Source organism: Sceloporus occidentalis, unplaced genomic scaffold, assembly GCF_023333645.1.
Source record: "Sceloporus occidentalis isolate IW3139 unplaced genomic scaffold, rSceOcc1.0.p SCAF_4, whole genome shotgun sequence".
Taxonomy (NCBI): Eukaryota; Metazoa; Chordata; class Lepidosauria; order Squamata; family Phrynosomatidae; genus Sceloporus; species Sceloporus occidentalis.
This window is the reverse complement of record NW_028316984.1, coordinates 8,504,190-8,521,362: the sequence shown is the minus strand read 5'-3', so window position 1 is coordinate 8,521,362 and position 17,173 is coordinate 8,504,190. Positions and strand designations below refer to the sequence as shown.

The 17,173-nt window shown below is 40.6% G+C and overlaps 1 protein-coding gene across 4 annotated transcripts in view; it reads left to right on the top strand.

Moving 5' to 3' along the window:
• LOC149313479 (E3 ubiquitin-protein ligase pellino homolog 1) overlaps window positions 1-17,173 on the top strand; it is an 83,092-nt gene that overhangs the window by 45,684 nt on the left and 20,235 nt on the right. For all 4 annotated transcript variants that reach the window (XM_089519178.1, XM_089519175.1, XM_089519177.1 and 1 more), the window contains 2 exons: window positions 12,217-12,359; window positions 15,923-16,052. In XM_089519178.1, coding sequence (XP_089375304.1) covers window positions 12,289-12,359; window positions 15,923-16,052 — 201 coding nt within the window. In that variant the 5' untranslated portion in view covers window positions 12,217-12,288. The remainder of the gene's footprint in view (window positions 1-12,216; window positions 12,360-15,922; window positions 16,053-17,173) is intronic.

The window sequence follows — 17,173 nt, the reverse complement described above, 5'->3', positions numbered from 1 at the left end:
GTGGAACACCTTCCCAAGGAAAATCAGACTGGCTCCAGTTACATTTTTATTATTCCACCTGGCTGTTGATTTTCTTAACTGTTGTGTCTCTTCCTGTTAAGTTTGTAGATATTGGTGTTACATTTAATTTGCAGTCATTCTGCTGTAATAGAAACATGTTGTAATTTTAACCACCTTTATATAAACCACCTTTTGTAAGACATGTCTATTAGAAAGGCAGAATGTAAAGTTTTAGTTACCTGTATTAAGTGTTTAGTTACCTGTATTAAGGCACACAGCAACAGCAAACAACAACAACAGCAGGATAACAACATGGCTGTGTAGCAGAGACAAGGATGCTCTATTGGGTCAAGGTGCCGTCTTTGTATAATATAACATGAAACACTTGCCCAAATGAGGAAAAGAAAAACGGACTGTGAACTTGGGGATGTGGGGAACCATATGTAAGCTGATGATAAATATGAAAAAGGTCTAAAGGACTTTGCAGAGACTCTAAAATTAATTTTCTTCCACGGCCTTCACTGAGAAGACAATGGCATACAATCCTTCTCAGCATTTGTTTTTAGGAGGCAACAAACACTTCTGATTTTAATCCCCTGCACATTTATCTGAGATTGCACTGTACATTAAAGAGTGATACATTTTTCGAATTATGAAGACACGAGCATGAATAGTTTTTATATGTGAGTCCTTAAAGAACTAAAATGTTCAAAAGACTTATTAAGAAAAAGGGGATAGGGACAACTTTTTTCCATCTTCTATTATATTAGTCCACCATACTCATAATCACTGTATAAAATTTAGCAATATAAACTACAGGAAGTACTTTTTCACACAGTGCACAGCTACATCACAGAAATCTCTAATATGATTTAGATAGTTTCCTCCCCTCACCGCCATGAATATGAATAGCCATGACTGCTTAAAAGCAAACTGCATGTTGTGGTGGTATCAGTAGACTGTTAAGAAGTTTATTGTTATAAAAATAGAAATGAAAGAGAAAGACTCAAATAAAATAGAGCAAAAGGTTTTGAAAAAATGTGCTTATGGAATTACAGAACATACTTAGGAATTAGAGTACAGTCATCCCTCCATATTTGCGGATTTGATATTTGCGGATTTGATTATTCACAGATTCATTAATATGTTCTCTCCAGGACTGTCTAGGTCCTCCAGTGCAACTCTGTGGTCAACTTTAACTAAAGGTTGCACTGAAAGACCATTTGTAGCTACTCCAGTGCCATTCTATGGTCAGTGTATGTTGGACATTGACCACAGAGTCGCACTGAAGGACCTAGAGATTCCTAGAGAGGTGTTCTCTCAGGGAAAAACAGTGTTTTTGTTATTTGCGGTTTTTCCATATTCACGGGGGTCTTGTGCCCCTAACCCAAGCGAATATGGAGGGACAGCTGTACTCTTCTTTTCAATGATATAATAAGGAAGGTGACACCAAGACACAGCGGATGAGACAAGAAAAATATACTAGTCGATGTTGGATTTGCATGGAGTAGAGTTTGATAAACTTTCTTTATACAATAACACACATTGAAAGAATTATACAGTAGTACAAAAAAGTAATCCTTTCAGATTCTTGCAAGGAGTCTGGTTATCATAATCACTGCATATTGATTTGCTGGGATTGTAAAAACAGAGAAAGAGTATTGTTTTCATGTGCTGATGTAGCCTTCCTAGAAGTTTCTGGTTGGCCTTGATGAACTCTCAGTCTAAGCCAGTAGGGATCCTTTGTCCTTTGAAGGGATTTGTTCAGTCATGATCATGGCATACAGAACCTTAACCTCACTTCTTTGCTATTTCATAACCTGCTTGCATTTCTGCAATTTCTGAGCCTTAGACTTTGAGCTGAGCTAAAAAAAAATAGCTTGTATAATTTATCCCAAGTCAGGGTAGGTGGGATAAAAATGAAGGAGAGGGAAGCCTGTTGATAACAGTACTACTCTGACGCAGAGGAAAAGTCTCAGTTAAATGTACATGACATTGTCAGACTCAGAGGATTAAAATGGCCATGCAGTGCAAAAAGGAAAGAGGAAAAAAGATGCATGTAATTCTGAGACACGGTGTGTGGGAAGCTGAGAACATCACAGATAATATGTGGGATGGTGTTGTGGTTTCCTCAGAGAAGGATCAGCTGTTGCTTTTTCAGAACAGCAAAATGTTCTTGGATTTTTCTTAAAATACGTTTTGTTTAGGCTTTGTATTTGGTTTGAGTTCTAAAGGCTTGGATCTGAAATGACCTCAGTCTGAACTGATAAATTAAATACATTTAAATTTTTAAATTGATTATAATAGACAACAACAAACTCTTAGAACAAGTTGATTAACCACTTTCTTCCTGTAGAAGTTTCCTATGTTGGCTTTGTTTGGGCGGGGGGAGATAATCAAACAAAAACTCCATGGTTGACCATTACAGGAATGAACTGCAGTGTCAGTAGGGTTCTAGTTCCCCACGTATCCTTGTCTGGTATGGTTGCAAGGAGATTTTAAAAATTCCCATTGCTTTCTCAGTAAGTGCAGTTGCTTATTATATCCAAATGTGGACAAATGATAATTACTCTTAATTGTGGTGTATAGGAAGTAGCCAAATTCAGGGAATGGGTTACAATGCTGACCTTTTTGTACAAGGTTTAGTTAAGGTTAACCACAGTTACGTTGTCCTTCAGAAGTTTAGTACTATAGCACCTGCAATACCTGGCCATTGGCCATGCTGTCTGGTGATGGTGTGAATTATCCAGAATATCTGGAGGACAACATATTGCGTTCAAAGGATTTAGGATTTCCTGCATGGCAGGGGGTTGGACTGGATGGCCCTTGTGGTCTCTTCCAACTCTACAAGTCTATGATTCTAGGAATTCCATGTAAAACTCTCTATATATAAAAAAAGAAAAAAGAATACTTCCTATCTTTTTATTATGGTATGGGACAATGGGTGCTGCCCATTTCCAAGCAAGAGACCCAATTTGTCATAGAATCATAGAGTTGGGGCTTCCGGTGGTATGGCCGATCATTTAAACATGGCTACCCTTTGCCTCATAACCATTTCTTCTCCAGGCTAACCAGCTTCTGCAGACTCCAGTTCATCATAGGGTATGGTTTCCAGATCTTTTATCACTTTGATCAATCTCTATGGATACATTACAGGTTGTCCATCTCCTTCTTTAACTGTGGTGCCCAGAACTGGACACAGTGTTCCAGTTCAGGCCTGACCAAAGCAGAATTCCTTCCCTCAGTTTAGACACTATACTCCTATGATGCAGGCTAGGATCATTTTGCCTTTTTTAGCTGCCACATCACACTGTTAACTTATATTCAGCTTGTGGTATACTGAGACTCCTAAATCCCTTTGATAATAGTTGTCAAGCCAGGTGTGTCCCCCTTCCTATATCTGTGCATTTCATTTTTACTTGCCTAAGTTTAGTATCTTACATTTCTCCCTGTTGAAATTCATTTTATACGTTTTGACCCAGCTGTCGGTCCAGGTCACTTTGAATTCTGATCCTGTCCTCTGAGGTATTAGCTACCCCTCCTAATTTTGTATCATAAAGATGTTGAATAACACTGAGTCCAGGACAACCCACTAGTCACTTTTTTCCAGGATGAAGATGAACCATTGCTGAGCTCCCTTTGGGTTTGGCCAGTTGAACAAAAAGAATACCCTGGAGGACCTTTTTGAAGGCATTACTGAAATCAAGATATGCCACATCCACAGCATTCCCTTTATCTATCAAGCTTATAACCCTATAAAAAAAGAGATCGGATTAGTCTGTCATGACTTGTTTTTGAGAAGCCCATATTGACTTTTCGTGATCACAGCATTCCTTTCTAAGTGTTAACAGACTGCCTGTTTAATTTTCTGCTCTAGAATCTTTCCTGATATTGATGTCAGGCAGTAATTGTTTCGGTCCTCTTTTCCCCTCTTTTTGAAGATGGGAAGATGGGGAAAGGAGAGAGCCAGGGGAGCGAGGAAGCTTCTCTTGTGTTTTGGGTCCCTTAGCCAAGAGAGCCATGGCAGCATAGAAGAAGGGGTGGGTGCCAGCAGCAGCAATGCACACACATACCATGCAGTGGAAGGACCTCCCAACTGGGTGTCACACACTCCCCAAGGTGTCACCTGGTGCAGTTTGTACCTCCCATGGCCCTAGTGATACCCTTGGACAGAACAAAAAAACCCCACTTTTATTGTCTTTAATCTCTCTAGCAAGCCTGAGTTCATTCAGTCATTTACCTTTTCACCTTCTCCATATTTGATTGAATTCCTCTTGGGTGATTCCCCCCTTTTCCATTACTCGTATGTGTACCTTTTAAATTTTAGCTCAGTTGAAAGCTCTTTAGACATCCATGCTGGTTTGTTTAGACACCTTTTCCAAGTTTACTGAAATCAGGTTTCTTAAATTCCAAGTGGCCGGGAGCATCATTACCATGTCTGGATTATGTTTCAATTTGCTCTCATCCCATCCATTACTGATGGCAGACATTGGTTTAGGATCAGGACAACTACCAAGAATGCCATCTGTTCGTCAATATTTTGTGCTGGTTGTATTCTTAGTGGGTGCTTTTGGTCAAAGTTGTAAGTTGCAAGCTGTGACAACCCTTAGGAAAACTGGTACTTCTAAGATATGCAGAATCTAAGTTCTGAGCATTTCAGGCATAACCAGTTCCCTCAGCTACACCAGCCAGGATCGACCAAGTTCAAATTTATTTTGGGGCTCACATAGAAATGCAGTGGGTAAGCTGTGGCAGCCTTAGAGGAAGGCAATGCCAAACATCCTCAGAATAAACATTGCTAAGAAAACCTTTAGATAGGGTCATTCTAAGTAGTAGTTGACATGAAAGAGTATGGCAAAAAAAAAAAAGTCTTATATGTTAAGGGGCTAAACTAATTCAGGTTAAGCCATAGAAACCCAAATTCTATGCTGGTGCTGACACTGATTTCTGATTCTATAGGTAAAGCAGTTGTCTCCAAGTAGTGCTGGATGAAATATCCAGACACCCCATTTGAGACCTGGTATGATGTGGTGAGCTGGTGTTGGTATATTGGTTAGAGAATTTAGGAAGATTTACACTGAAGTTATGATGAGTCCATTCATCTAGTTATGATGAATTCTTGATCCATCTGTCTCCATTCTTCTATGTATTCTGTAGCAAGAGCAGTGAGCAGATCAAGTATCCCATTAATAGCAGAATCACATTGATTAAATCTAAAAATTTCCAGGCATTTCCAGTTGATCTAGCAGGAAAAAAGGAAGGAATGGGGAAGAATTGTAATGTTGTTCTCCAGAAAGGCATCTTTATTAAAATGTAATAAATAAGTAAATAAATAAAAGAACATCTGTTACCACTGCAGCAGGCATCCTCAAATTCATTGTTCTGCTTGCCTCATAGACAGAGCCAGTGGTACAGGCCCATGATTGTTCTGTAAAAACAAAAAGCACTGCGAAGAAAACTTCAGGTCTTTTAGAACATTTTCTTATACACTATTTTGCATTCTTTCCAAGTTCCTTCATGCATGTGTGCTTGGAGTCTCCCAAATTCTGAATTAAGCAGCATAGCTGAAGATTAAGTATTAGCAAGTTTTTTTAAAAGGCATAAATATTCAGTGTAGTCTGTTTAGACATTAGTAGTTTTTAAATCTACAGACTGTATAATCCAGCCTTTAATACAAGGCCTTTAATACCTTAAAAGCACCAGATCCCATGTGACCTTGGAAGCTAAGCAGGGTCAGCCCTGGTTAGTACTTGGAAGGGAGATCATCAATGAATACCAAGTGTTGTAGGCTATACTCCAGAGGAAGGAACTGGCAGAAGCAGATCTGGGTATTCTTTGCCTAAGAAAACCTTAGGAAATGTATGGTGTCATCACAAGTCGACAGGCAACTTGAAGGCATATACAGTATACACAATTTTTAGAAAAGATATTTATTTGAATTTTATTTTGATTGTGTTTGATTGGTTGGCAAAGAGGGATGTTCTTTAGATTCTATAGATACAACACTTATACAATTCTAAAGAAAAGAAAGGGTGAATTTTCACTACTGGTGTCCAAATTATACTTTCACTTCCCACTTACTGCTATCTTTAAACCTCGGCTGCACTAGGGTGAACTGAGGACATTCAACCTGAACTGTACAAGCTTGAACGTAACTTTAAAGCCCTATGAAGTAACTAATGGGAACTTGGGGGGCAGGTCCTTGAGTATAGGTGTACTTTACATTTTCTCATGGCTGCATCCTATACAATCTTGATGTTAGAGAAATGAAATTGTTTGGCAGGCCAAGAAAAAACAATGCTGTGTATATTATCATGCAAATTTCTTTCATTTGCTCCAAATAGCATTATACATAGCTTCCTATGTCCCTTGAGAAGAGAAAACTGTTTACTCTTCCTAGTAATTCCTGTAATCAACCATTGCCAGAGCAGAGTGAACTACACCAATCCTGTAATTTTGAAAACTAGAAACTGACATCCTAATGGTTAAAGATACAGTTCAGTGGAAAAGATTAGGTCAGTATGCGTGATTATGGACACAGGAAGCCCTTCCTTTTTTGCAGACTTCAGATTCGCAACCCTCGCTTACTTGCGAGGAACAAATGGGGGGGGGTTAAAATGGGGCATGCGTCCGCAGCCACTCACAGGCATGCACCCCCATTCAGACCTATGGAACTTGAATACAGTCGGCCCTTCTTATACATGGATTTTTTACACACGGATTTAAGCATACACGGTTTGAAAATGTTCCAAAAAAGTATAAATTTACCTTGATTTTCCATTTTTTATAAGGGAAACCATTTTGCTATGTCATTATATGTAATGAGACTTGAGCATACACGGATTTTGTTATACACTGGGGATCTTGGAACCAAAGCCCAGCGTATAACAAGGGTCCACTGTATCTGCGAGCTTCCGTTTTCATGCGAAAACCTGCAAAAACAGAGGGCTGACTGTACAGTGCTATTTGGAGTAAATGAGAGAGAAATTCGTATGATAATATACATAGCATTCTTTCCTTCAGTTTCTACAAGTCTAATTCTGCTTGTTCTGATCACTCAGTAAAACTTGGAATAGTGCAGAACAGAGATTCTAGAAGTGCATTAGTCTTGGTTGAGTTTTTTATTTCTGGTATTAACTTCCACTGTGTTAAAAAATTAGGCTGTTGATGAAGGGAAAAGTCTGGTGAAGTAAATTTTTCTAGTCAGTGAACAAGTTGAGTTTTTGAGAAGAGAGAAATATTTAAAAGTTGCATGGTCAGTACATATAAACCATTAATGCATGAATTTTACTACTTGCATGGATCCTTGTGGTCTCTTCTCAGGAGATATGAGACTGGAAGGTGGAAGACATGAAAGGGAAATATATTGTGTGATATTTGAACAGATTTTATTTGGTTTTGATTCTGAAGTGGCACATTCTGTGGTTCTTTTTTTAAAAAATCTTTCAGTGAAAAAACCCAAAGTTTTGAGATACTGGAATCTAAAGCCAGAGATACGACCTGTCCCATAAAGTTAAAACTATTGAACCATGTTGTTGTTGATTTCAGGAAGTATTTGGGCAAAGCTCTCTTTTACAACATGGATATAAATTTGGGTGCTAAGCAAATCGTAACTGTCATCATGTGTATGGTGTTACTAATGCCTACCCAACAGCTTTGACATTAGCCATTTTGGATGAGATCCAGTTGGATTGGAAATAAAGTTGTAGTATAATATATATTTGGCCATTTTGTGCCTCAAGTACAAAACATATGGACACACACACACACCCCTTTTACAGTCTGTGGTGTGAATTCTTCAGAATGCTTCTGAAGTTGATGACAACTTATCCACCAATTTATTTTTAAATGATATTGGCTGGTACACCAAAAGCCAGCATGAGTTAGGATAGTGGTGGTGGTTGTGTGCCTTAAAGTCTTTTTTAGCTTATGGTGATCCTAAGCTGAACCTGTTGTGGGGTTTTCTTGCCAAATTTCTTCAGAGGGGGTTTGCCATTGCCATCCTCTGAGACCGAGACAGTGTAGCTTGCCTAGGTTGCCCAGTGAGTTTACATAGCTGAGCTGGCTTATCTAGATTCAAATGTTTGCTTCCCAGACATACCTTGGGCTATGAGAGTGACTTGCCCATCCCTGTCTATCATACATGCTGTGAAAGTAGAATGTCACCTTGCACTTCAAGGTGCTTCAAGAAAATCTCTTTCTCTTATAATTAAGTAATGTAAGATGGAAAAAGTGGCCCATGCGCATTGGTATGTGAAAAGCACCCTGTCTATGGTACATAATTTGTGTTTATTTTTTCTTAAAGAGAACTGACCAATTTTTTTGAGAATTATTTTAAAGGGACTTTGTTCTATGCCTCAGGTCCAGTTCAATGCAGGCCTAACTTCATCACAGTGCCAACCATTTTCTGCATTATTGCAAAAATATGTACCAGCGCATGTCACATATTGTGACATATTGCTTGCTACAGTATACACATTCTCCTGGGGAAAATTATAGAAGATGCATGCATGCCACACAGAGGCCTGAAACATACAGGCCAAAAGACCACAGTGGCACTGCAGCAATTACACAATCCTGATCCCTATTCAGGCAGCTGCCGCGATCCTGAGCCAGGCCACCAGAAGGAGTAGATTCTATCCACTCCTTCTTGGCCCAGTTCTTCTTGTTTGGCACAACACATTGGCACAACTTCAGGCCACATTTGAAGCACGTGTTATGTAAATGCCATGCCCTTAATGCAGCCTGAAGCCATGTCATTTTGCCCATGTGTTTCAGGCCAGAGACCAATATAGTTTTTAGCAGGTCTGCACACTGCAGGCCTGTAACATTGCCTTATAGTCAGTGGCTGCTAGAGCTTCTCTGGGTGATCCATATTGACCTTGTCATTCAAACAGTGCCAAAAGATTTTTTCCAAGGCCCAGAAGTGGCCTGCAAACTTCAAAGACAGTTCTCTGTGTATCATACTAGAAAGTGCTGTCCTGATATTGTCAAGATCATTAGTATTAATTTGAAACCAAATCTGTAAGTGATTGTCTTAACAATTTGATTCTAATTGCCTGTCCAGACAAAGAGAAAAGTTGATTAACCAAAGAGGACATTCTGTGAAACCTGTAATAAACAAGACAATAATCTGACATAAAATAACTACAGTGCGCCTGCGTCATATACGGGTTTGAGCATATACTAAAACCCGCTGAGAACCGTGCGGGGCGCAAAGGGCAGCACGTCCCATTCAAATGAATGGGGCTCGAGCATACAAGTTTTTTTGGCTTATGTGGGGGGGGGGGGTCCAAGGGAGTAGTTCTTGTTGTTGTTAGCTGCTTTTGAGTTGACCTCAACTCATGGTGACCTCATGGATGTGACATCTCCAAGATCCTCTGTCCTCCACTGCTCTGATCTTGCAGACTCTAGTCCATGACCACTTTGATTGAGTCTAACCATCTGGCAAATGGTCTTCCTCTATTTCTATTGCCCTCTACCTTTCCTAACATCATTGTCTTTTCCAATGATTCATGCTTTCTCATGATATGCCCAAAGTACAACAGCCTCCAGGGAGAGTTCGGGCACAATCTGTTCTAGAACTCATATGTTTGTCTTCTTGGCCTTCCATGGTATTTTCAATACTTTTCTGCAGCATCACTTCTCAAATGAGTTTATTTTCCTTCTGTCACCTTTCTCAAATGTCCAGCTCTCACATCCGTACACGGTGATGGGGAACATAATGGTTTGGACGATCCCCAGTTTAGTGTTCAGAGTTATATCTTTACACTTTAGGCTCTTGTCCAGTTCTTTCATAGCTACCCATATCAATTTTAGTATTTTTCTAATTTCTTGACTGTAGTCGCCATTGTGATCGATATTTGGTCCAAGGTATGGGAACTTTTTGACTATTTCAATTTTCTCATTGTCTACATTGTCTACGATGAATTCTTGTAGATCTTCTGGTCCATTATTTTTGTTTTCTTTATTCAGCATTAAGCCTGCCTTGCCACTTTCCTTCTTGACCTTCTTCAGTAATTGTTCCAGGTCTTCGTTGGTTTCTGCTACTAGTATTGTGTTGTCTGTGTATCTTGAGTTGTTCATGTTCCTTCCTTCAGTGTTAACTCTTCCTGCCTCTGAGTCTAAACCTGCTCTGCGTACGGTATTTTCTGCATATAGCTTGAATAAATAAGGTGATAGAATGCAGCTTTATTCTTCTTCTGCTTTATTCTAATTTTGGATATTAGTAGTTTGTGGTCTGTACCACAGTGTGCACCTGGTCTTGTGTTTGCCACAAGAATGGGGCTTCTCCATCTTCTGTTCTCTATTATGTAATCTATTTAGTTTCTGTGTTCCATCCAATGACATCCATGTGTCTCCTCTCTGATTAGCTGCTATCACAATTATAATTTTATATGTACCATTTCTTCTTCTTCTTTTTTTTTTGTGGTCTCTGTACATTACACATATAAGCCTGCCTCTGTGCAGAGAGACACCATTCAGAATAGTTCAAAAAAGGTTTACAGCATATTGTCTATCAACTAGGAACTGATGAGACAAAACAGCACATATGAGTACTTTGTTTACTGTTAAAACTTTGAAACTGAATTATCTACAGGGGATAGGAACCTAAAGTGGGTTCCAGCTGAGACAGGACATCCCAATCTGTCCTCTTCCTCAGCCATGCCTGGGTGAAAAACTCAAGCTCTGGTGCTACATGCCATTCTGGCTGGTCATCCAACTAGCCATCAACAAGGGGGACCTTCCTAGGGAATCTCTCCCCCCACCCCATGTTCCATGACATAAAGGAAAAACACGCCACAGACTGGCCCCAGGGTAGTCTCATTCCTCATGCTGTATAGGCCCTGCAATTCACAGGAGCAAGTCTGGAGACATTCACTTTACCCAGTTAGCACCTAGGGGTGCTCAGCATTCAAAAGAAGTTTATAGGATACAACAGATTTTCATCACACTGCCTGTTGCCAGAATGATTATGATAACTTAATTCACACTGCTAGTAATTCTGCCATTAAATCTGCTCTCATCTCACATCTGGATCACACCTCCCAGTCATATGTTCTTTCTCTGAACCTCCAAGAATGCACTCTTGGAGGAAGTAAGCTGTAGGTCCACAAAAGCCTGTCCGGTAATAAATCACTTATTCTTAGTGCCACATGATTTTTTAAGTGACAATGTACTAATATGGCTACACCTTTAAAAATTCCTTTTTAAAAAAAAACACATTGGAATGCTACAGGCCACTGTCCTTTTGTACCAAACCCATTCACCTTAATGTTGCCTCAGCAAAACCCTACAGCACCTTTTTGATCTTGGAAGCTTAGCAGTGTCAGCTCTGATTGGGAAACCACCAAGGAATACCGGGTGGTACACAGTGGGTCCTCAGTATCCACAGGGTTTTGGTTCCAGGACTCCTCACGGATATAAAAAATGAACAATCTGCAAATGCTCCCCATTCGTTCACCCAGTGTCTTATTGAAATCAATCCCAGGCAAGATTTAACAAAGGCAGGGAGAAGCAGTGAATGTAAGGCAGCATCAACAAACCCAGCCACTGTGATTCAGGCACATGGTTGCTTCTGCCTGCCTTAGTTAACTCCTGCCTGGGATTGATTTCAATGAGACACAGAGTGGAAGAATGAGGGAATGGAAGGCAGCATCAACAAACCAACTTCTGAGATTCAGGCACTTGCTGCTTCTGCCTGCCTGGGATTGATTTCCATCAGAGAAGAGAGAGGGGGGAGGCAAGCCCCCCGCTCTCCAACACTATGCCTCCATTCTTCTTGCTTCTTGGGATGCACCAGCTGCACTTTTGAGCCAAATCACAGCAGAAGCAGGACAAATGTCTCCCTGATGCCTGGAGTTTCCCACCGAAGCCTCACTTACTGCCCCGAGACTGCTTTTCAGGTTGGCTGCCCTAAGTCTCAAGTTTGTTTTTTTTTAATTAAGAACTTTTTAACTTTAATCTAATTTACAGCCATAGCGTGAACCTATCATGGGGTTTTCTTGGCACAATTTGTTCAGAGGGGGTTTGCCCTTGCCTTCCCCTGAGGCTGAGAGCATGTGACTTGCCCAAGACCACCCAGTGGGTTTCATGGCTGAGCTGCGAATCGAACTCTGGTCTCCAGAGTCATAGTCCAACATTCAATCCACTATGCCATACTGGCAAAACTGGTAGGCACAACTAATTTCTCCTGCATCTTTTCTCTTTTTCTAGGAAATAATGAAAAAAGTGTGCCAAGATTCTTGATCAGAAAGTGAAATTTGAGATAAAAGAACTACTAAGCCCATGTTTTCGCCTGATCAAGAAAATCATCCATCAAAAGTATTGGTGAAATATGGTGAATTGATTGTATTGGGGTAAGTGCCTTATATTAAATGAGAATCTGTATCATTGCTATTAACTGTGAAGGCAAAAAGATGCTTTGCTGATCCTGTTCTTTGCTATACTGTTCAGCTATTTTCAGTGAACTCTCACACCATGAAAATTATTTCCAGTACCATTTTCTTCTATCACTGTAATTTCAAGTTAAATGATTATACATTAATATTGGAAGAATTGATGTTAGTTAAGGCATGTTCTTATTCTTTATTGACTTGAGCACAATCCAGCCAAAGTTGAATACTTTTATTGAATTCAGCAGGAGAGATCGAAGTGTGTGCTTAACTTTAGCGCTACAGTCATTGGACCTTAATTTGAGACTATGTTAAATCATTTATTTTCAAGATAATGTAGAACAATAGTGGGCTATAAGGAACACACCTATCAACATTTCTGTTTTTAATATCTATTCTGATAAGGCATTAAGCCCACCCTTAGGCAGAATCATTTGCAGTTTTTAGTACACATGAGCTTCATTGCATACACCAAAGCTGGTGTTTTTCCATGAATGTGTACAACTGTTAGGGATGACTGTGTGATAAGAGCAGCTACAGCAAGCTGGTTTCCAATGTGTGTCAGAGGAAAAGGTGCCACCCTGTTTTCTCAGGAGGTGTGTGTGTGTGTGCGTGCGTGCATGTGCACTTTTAGTTGCCTGAAAGCTAACCATTTGTTATAGAGCGATCCTATAGACTGGATATGTTTTCAGCACTCTCCAGAGAGTTTCTACTGTCAGTAGCCCATGTGTACTGTGTCTTTCACAAAGGACCCCCCCCCCCCCCCACCTTGACAGAGAATATCAGACAGAGGGCATGGAATAGATTCCCAAAGAATATTGTATAGTAAGGGAAGGAAGGGAAACTGGCTACATCTTTTTCATGACAAAGATACTAATGGGTGGCCTGGCATTCAAAATGAATTAGACTTTGTTCTATCTCCTTATTCAGATGTGTGTGTGTGTGCGCGCGTGCACATGTTTTTATGTACACATGCATGTACACATCTCACCCTGTGTGAAAAAAGGCTTAGGACCAGCTGACTGGCAGCTAGTGTCTGTTTTCATAGTTCAAGATGAATCTGTTTACTTAGTAGTTAATATTCTGAAAAGCAATATGGAGAGAGGTGAGGATTGGATTTAGTGCATCCCTTTAGTGCATCCCTTCATATTAATAGTTATTTTTTTAAAAAAATGGAATTGCTCCGATGGAAGCATATAATTAGAAAATTTTGGCTGGGATATATAGACCAAGGGTTCCCAACTTGTGCTTCATGGAGCTTTTAGGGCTTCGCATGCACTTCCCAGGTGCTCCGTGGAAGGAAAATGAAAGAAATAAAAATTGAATGAAATTAAAGAATAAGAATATATTCTTATATATACTCTTAAACACCATTAGCTTGTAAGGCATAGGGTAGGCCTCTTAGGGGCTGTGCCATAGAAATAAGGCCTCTGCAAGTCAAAAAGGTTGGGAACTCCTAATACAGACCATGCAACCTGCATGTGAATGTGTCAAGCCAAGTCCGGTCTGACAGTTTCATATACATTCTACATCCATGCAGTGATTTTTACAACAACTTTAGTGGATATATGCCATCAGAAGTAGACATACACTAAAGACACCAGATCCCATCTGATCCTGAAAGCTAAGCAGGGTCAGCCCATGTTAGTACTTGGATGGGAGACTGCCAATAAATACTAGTTGCTGTAGGCTATATTTCAGAGGAAAGAACTGGTAAAAGCACTTCAGAGAATTCCTTGCCTAAGAAAACACCATGAAATTCATGAGGTTGCCATAAGTTGATAGGTGACTTGAAGGCACATATACACACACTTCATCAGAACTACTATATACAGTCCCCCCTCCTTTCTCGCGAACTTGAGGTCTGTGGTCTTGAATATTCACAAAGGGGTGACCTCCGTTATTTCAATGGGGTATGCCCCCACTGTGTGTGCCCCATTCAAGACTATGGGACTTGAATATTGTTTTTGCGGGAGGGGTCTGGAATGAATCCTCCGCGAAAATGGAGGGTTGATTGTATACTCATGTATAAATCGAGGGCAAGTTTTGGGACCAAAATTTTGGATTTTGCTACGACCTGTAGATAAATTTAAGGTAAAACTTAGGAACATGTAACAAAAAAAAAATCTTTCCCTCTCCTTTTAAAAAAATGCACAGAGGGAACATATTCAGGAAAGCTAAAGAGAAGGAGAGATTCTACTTATTTGAGGGGTTGAAGTTGAAGGGAGGGTTAAATGGCAATTCTGTTTTTAAAATTTCTATCTCCTCACAAGTTATTGATGTGTGCCTTCAAGTCATTTCCAGCTTATGGCAACCCTAAGGCAACCCTCTCATGGGGTTTTCTTGGCAAGATTTGTTCAGAGGTTTGCCATTGCCTTACCCTGAGGCTGAGAGAGTGTGACTTGGCCAATGTCATCCAGTGGGTTTCAGGGCCAAGCTGGGAATTGAACCCTGGTCTCCAGAGTCATAGTCCACCTCTCAGACCACTATGCCACACTAGCTTTCATCTATACAAATACAGAAAGAGAAACGAATATAAATGAGGAAAAAGAATGAGAATGCAGTCTAAATAAAAGAGAGTAGGGAGAAGAACAACAAAGGCAGCCAGTATTAGGGACCAGCACAATGGCAGTGATAAGAAGCATAGGGGAGAAATCCCTCTTGGGCTGGAAGCAGCATTCCCACCCTCATGACGCCTCCCTTGCTCAAACTGGAGAAAGAAATCTACCAAATAGTGATACCTTTATTGTGAGGAACCTTCCCTCCTTCCTCACTTTCTTTTTCAGCCCCGGCAGGTTCAGCAACTACGTAGGAGAGCCCAAAGAGAACTGTGGTGGCCATTTTTAATAGAAGCATACCGTATAAGCCTCTCTGACCCTTGGCTTTATAAAGTGTACAATCTCTCTGTAGACAGGCTTTGAGCTCCTCCATGTTGCTGCTGAACCTATTGGGGCTGGGGCTGAACCTGTTTGGGCAAGTTAATGGAGTGAGAATGTTGCTTCTACGCCAAGAGGGGCTTCTTGCCTCTCTGCCTCTTGTCACTGCTTTGCACTGGGTCATTATTCCAACATTGGGGTCAGATTTTGACTGGGGGGGGAAATCAACTTATACACACATGTATACGGTATGTCTAACACTGGGTTTTGTGGATGCTTTGTTGTTGTGAAAATTATGAGCTGACAATTCTGCCATGCAGACTCTTTATATCATTTTAAATATTCTGCTCTTAAATACCTATGCTTGATTCTTATTTTCCTTAGAAACTAAAATGAAAAGTGTTTCAATGTCCTTTCCCTCCTTTTTTTTTCCTTGTTGCATTCTTAGTTCTTGAGGCTTTTTAGAGATATATTCCTCTCATATAAGCATATAGCACTACCATGCTCAGATATTCACTTGTAGTTCATAAAGTTTTTAAAGCTGTACTTTCTTGTAATGATCTTTTAGTCCACATCTATATGATGATTTGCCCACATACCCCATTCCCCCAAAATCCCCTCTATAATTCTTCCTGTACTACTTTTCTACAGGTACAATGGCTCACTGCCAAATGGAGACAGAGGAAGAAGAAAAAGCCGGTTTGCTTTATTTAAAAGGCCCAAAGCAAATGGGGTGAAACCAAGCACTGTGCATATTGCCTGTACACCTCAGGCAGCAAAGGTAAGCTTGATTTAATGAGTTATATCACTAGGTACATGACCTTGTTTCTTTATATACCAAATGTAAGTTAGAAGCAGACTCAATGAATGGTTGCATAGCAAAGCCACTTACTCTAGTCTTGCCCTAAGGGGAGACACACTTATTTTATTTTATGTTTTAAATAGGCCATCTTGTAGGTCACTTGCAGACCACCCTGATACTGTTATAAACCCTTGAGTGCTTCTCATTCACCAATGAAATGGGGCATTTTTTTAAAAAAAATTGTATGTTGGTTATTCAACCTTATTTATTTATTTATTTATTTGTATCCCGCTCTTTTCCCAGAACTGGGACCTTATCCTTGTAACACTGTGTCAGGTAGATTTGGCTGAGAGAGAGGAAGTCACTGGACAAACATAACTCGTGACTGAACAGTGATTTGAACTGTAGGCATAGTCCATCACACAAACCACTTCACCTAGGCTGGAAGTAGGAGCCTTAAGAATAAGCATTCCTTAAGTAGCATTTCTAATACTGCTTTCAACATTATTTCAACATTATTGGCTGTCTGAATGGTGTTGTATGGAATAATGGAGTGATGCTGCCTAGGTGTGTCTTTAGTGCTGGGGGAACACAACTTAAAACTAATTGCAAGTATAACTCGGTTAATGAAGTAGATGTGCACATGTGAAATCAAATAACCAGGTCATTCAGTAGCATCACTGAGGTGTGTGTGTGTGCGGGAGGTGCGGACTGCACCAAGTGACACCCCAGAGGGTGTTGCGGCTAGTGGAAGGGGCGGGGCTTCTGCAAGGAGGTGCGGGGAGGCCAGGCTCAGCCTTGCCGAGCATTCATCTACCCCTCCATCCCGCCTTGCTGTGGCCTGCCTTTCCTCTGAGGAAAAACAGGCCTGACTTTTTGCTGCATCCTGGCTTTCCTTTGAGGAAAACGAAGTCGCAGCAAGGAGGGTTGCGAGGTGGGTGGGTGCCTGGCAAGGCTGAGCCCAGCCTCTCCACTCCTTGCAGAGGTCCCACTCCCGCACCAGGTGACACCAGAGGTAGGCATGCCACTGAGGTCAGTTAAGCCTAAAACCTGCTAGAGACCGCTTAAAGCAGGCCTGCACAACATCCGGCCCTCAAGAG